The 4246-nt window shown below is 42.4% G+C and overlaps 1 protein-coding gene across 1 annotated transcript; it reads right to left on the bottom strand.

The window, feature by feature from the left end:
• Positions 1–994: 994 nt before the first annotated feature.
• LOC308690384 (uncharacterized protein) lies at positions 995–3798 on the bottom strand (the record flags this gene model as incomplete). The annotated part of the gene is made up of 3 exons (XM_081364785.1): positions 995–2478; positions 3113–3188; positions 3370–3798. 3 exons carry the CDS (start codon positions 3796–3798, stop codon positions 995–997), a joined length of 1989 nt encoding a protein of 662 aa, XP_081220911.1.
• Between the last annotated feature and the right edge of the window lie 448 nt (positions 3799–4246).

The raw sequence follows: 4246 nt of genomic DNA, 5'->3' as shown, positions 1-4246 counted from the left end.
TGCCTACTGCTCACTTGTACAAAAAAGTGTAGTTTATTTTAGCCATTTCCATACAACTTGCTAAATCAGTGATAGACAGAAATCAAAAGGTCTTCAGTTTACGTGCCTACTGCTCCGTATACATGCGCCTTTAGTTTGACCTACCTTAACTAAGATTTGCGGTAGCACCAGCCTCCTTAATACATTAAAATAATGATTTCAGAATACTTCAGAATAAATCAAGATGTAACATTTATTTTGCCAGGCAGGATTAAGCATCAATTAAAAAGGATTAAACAGAATACACAATACATAACTGATCAGCATAAAATACAAACATAATTCAAAATGCAATATCAAAAATAGTTTAAAAGAGTCAGCATACCTGGCAATAGAGACACACAGCAACAGTGTGGGAAGTTCTGTTTACAGATGCTTCCTTGAGTGGTTTGCCAATCCCCTTTAAATACCCCAGTGGAACAAAAGAACAATAAACATCTAGCACCCAAATATTTATTCAGCTTTTGCTGGACCCTTTCTCGTGCCCAAGTGGTCACGCCTGAGTTTGGGGGATAAATACAAATGTTATCAACGATCTTTATTGGGGCATCTCCCACAACAGAAGAACAGGCATTGTTTTCTTTTTCTGACTGTTCTGCTGCTGCGGGAATGAACCTTCTTTACCATTCGCACCAAAAGTATTTACTTTGACCTCTCATAAAACAACTGGAGACAGTAGGTGTGTGTTTTGCATGACTGAATGAGACCTGGAGGGGATCAGATAGTGTGAGGAGTCAGGAACTCAGCATGGGGGGAAGAGACGAGATTGGAGAAGTTTTGTTGTGCTCTCTGTCCCATAGATCTCTTCTTCAGATTAGTGAGTTTTATTGTTTTATAGCAGGTTAGAATTCTTGAATTCAGTCTTAGTAGAAGTCCATCCTTACAGTTTCCGCCCCTGGCCCCTTGGGGCAGATTTAGATCAGTCCCTGAGGGGCCAAAATTTGATGAAGTCCGCTTATGGTTGCAATTTCCGTAGGGCTGGTATCTGTAATGGACTGAGCGCAATGGCCACGTTCGTTGAAGTGCGCATTGTGCGGAGAAGGCATCTGAAGTAGCAGCACTGGCAGAGTGTGAATAAGAAGATGAGCACACTGGCGAGGACACATCCACGGAACGTCCAGTCCCACCAGGTATAAGCATACCTTGCTGAGCGGGTAGAGGAGCTGGACAGGATTTCTGCAGTCTTTCTCGCCAGATTCGCTTCCACTTGCGCTTGGTTGAGATGGTACTCAGTCTGTAAGATGATTTCTTGCACCAAGTCCATTGTTTTGACCAAAGCTTGAGTGCTCTGTTCATAGAAAGTGTCCTCCCACCAGGGAGAAACGTCCACGTCCATCGGTACCCTCCCCAGGATGTTTATCTGACCCATTGAAAAGTCCTCTTTCACTTCCAGACAGAACGTGTGGTTCGCAGGGCAGGTCAGACCTCCATAGGAGAAGGAATTCATCTCACTGACGACGCACCACTGTGTGTGAGACACTTGAACAGCATCAGAATGACCATGCAATGACTGAACGTTAATGAGCTTAGAATCATTGGAAGAAAAGGGTTGTAAAGTGTTGCAGGTACAGATAATGTAACTGGATGTCTCATGACAACAGGTGCGAGTGGCAAACAAGGTTTCAGTGCCCTTCAAAGTCATATATCCCGTCAGATGATCCCATTTAATGATTTGATCCCTCACTACCACGCCAATAGAGCGTATGGTAGTGGAATTTAGATAAATTTGGTCTGGGTGAATTAGAGGGAAAGTGGCAAAGAACCCAATACAGCCAGTACATTCATTTCCAGTATACATCATTAAGGTTGATAGTAATTCAGAATACTTAATATTTTTCATTCTTTCTGATGCAAGCCATCTATGTAGATCTAAAATTTCAATAAGATCATTTAAAACATGTCTAGGTGTTTTATGGAGACGAAGATCTAAAATCTCTTGTCTTGCTGCAGTAAACAGATCTTGTGCATACAATCTACAGGCTAAGTCATGCTCGATGGTACGGGTCTGATTGAAAATTGATTGACTGGTCGTCAGAAGCGCCTGCGCCTCAGATCTGACCGCTTTGATAATGTTTTCGTTACTATTGGTGATGTGTTGAAAACCAGTAGCTACCTGATTTGCCAACCAAGTTGAATATTGAGATTGACCTGTTATTTTGTAAGTGTTGGATATAGAATTAACTGAGCCAAAAAGGCCTGCTATATTTCCAAACAGGTCTCGTTTGGTACGAGCAGATGGAATTTGAACTGCAAGTCTGTTTTTGTAATCAGAAATTAAATCATCGATGCGTGACTGTAGCCATGTATACGTCTTATCATTAAAGTTGCAGTGTTTTACATAAGCAGGTAACACATTGGAGATGTTATACGTGACATGTGTTATCACAAGATTGACATCATGTAGTAAAGTCTTATTTACATTTCCTTTGATTATGCCACCTGGAGGGGTGGTATACAATTTCGGACACTGTGTGGGCTTTTTGTAACCGCATGTGGTTAAGTTAAAGTAATGGTGTAAAGTCCATGAACAATTGTGAGGGCTAGTATAATTATCCATATTTGCCTCACATTTTCCCACACAGTATGTTCCTTCTTTTCGGCCAGTCCAAACAAATGTTTTCAAATTATTGTTCGATACCTTATTTGTTAGATTGAAAAGTAGTTCAGTAAACTTTAAATGTGTATTGTTATGTGTTGTAGTGTGTGTGCACCTATATGTGGTTGGTTGGAGGTCCTTAGTGGAATAACATTTTTTTGGATCTCCTCCATGGTTGTTATTTTCATATAGTGTGTGCATGTTACCAATATTTGAATCTGGAAATTCTTCGAGTTGGTACCAGGCGGTAATGTTGTGGTGAAATTTTGGTGCGCGTGTGTAGCTTGTGAGGTTTTTGTCTGGAAGATGGGTAGAACCTGTCTTACAGCATATTTTTGTTACACAATTTGGTTCCGGTGCTAATCCGGGAGGCCATGTGACTATTTCTTTGTATGTGACTGGAATGTATGATGTGGATGGCCCCTTGATATATTTCCATACCCATCTACCGCATCCTAAGGTGTGTGCAAGTGTGACTCGTTGTCCCAATTCGATGCAGGCGGGTCCGGACACCGTCCTGGCATCTGGCCTCCATGGAATTGCGATGACTGTCCTATGAAGGAAAAAGATCATAATTAATTCAATGAACCTTTGAACCGTTTACACTGGGACATGTGGTACCATCTTAATTTTCCTCTGATGGTCACGGCCACACAACTGTTGCAAACAGCTTTAATTTCATAGGGCCCGTGCCATCTAGGGGAAAATGCGTTTTGCTTTACAAAAACGCGTACCATCACAATGTCTCCTTCTGAAAATGTTGTTTCAGAGGTTGGGTTAAATTGTGCATCATTTGTCAGGTCTGACTGCTGTTGTTTCAGTCCAGCCTGGGCGTGCAGCACTTTCAACCTTTCTTGCAATTGCACCAACACCGTCTGCTGAGTTGCGAGCATGAGGGGGCCCAGGTCTGCTGGGGAAATTTCTGGATCAATGGGTAACTTCATCACCCTTCCAGTCATAAGCTCATATGGGCTGATGCCTGTAGCTTTTGATGGGGTTGCTCGCAGCACAGTCAGAACGGTGGGTAAAGCATCAATCCACCTGTTTTGGTGTTGAGCTATTTGCTTAGCAATATTTTCTTTGATGGTGCGGTTCGCACGTTCAACCATACCAGAGCTTTGCGGCCTGTATGGGATGTGAAATTTTTGCTTGATGTTCAGCATTTTGCACATATTTTTCATGACTTGTCCAGTAAAGTGAGTCCCCTGATCTGATTCAATTTGAATGGGCGCTCCCCAAAGAGGGATGATTTGGTTCGCCATCACACGTGCCACGGTGTTTGCTGTATTATTGCGCGTGGGAATTGTTTCAACCCATTTTGAGAATTTATCAATTATCACGAGGCAATAGCGATACCCTCCCTTGGCACTGGGAAGCGGACCAATGAAATCCAATTGTAAGGACTCCCAGGGCCCTTTTGGTGGTTCTGGTCTGCGTAGGTTAGTTCGGCCTAGCTTTCCCTGGTTAATTGTCGCACACACCAGACAGGCATAGCACCATCTTTCAATGTCAGCTGTCATTCCTTGCCACCAAAACTGTTTTTGTATCAACTGTGCTGTTTTTGTTGCCGATACATGCGCATAATCATGATATAATTTGATTATTGGCTTT

The sequence above is a fragment of the Scardinius erythrophthalmus genome (assembly GCF_964197995.2).
Source record: "Scardinius erythrophthalmus genome assembly, chromosome: 5".
NCBI classification, from domain to species: domain Eukaryota; kingdom Metazoa; phylum Chordata; class Actinopteri; order Cypriniformes; family Leuciscidae; genus Scardinius; species Scardinius erythrophthalmus.
This window is presented reverse-complemented; position numbering and strand designations above follow the sequence as displayed.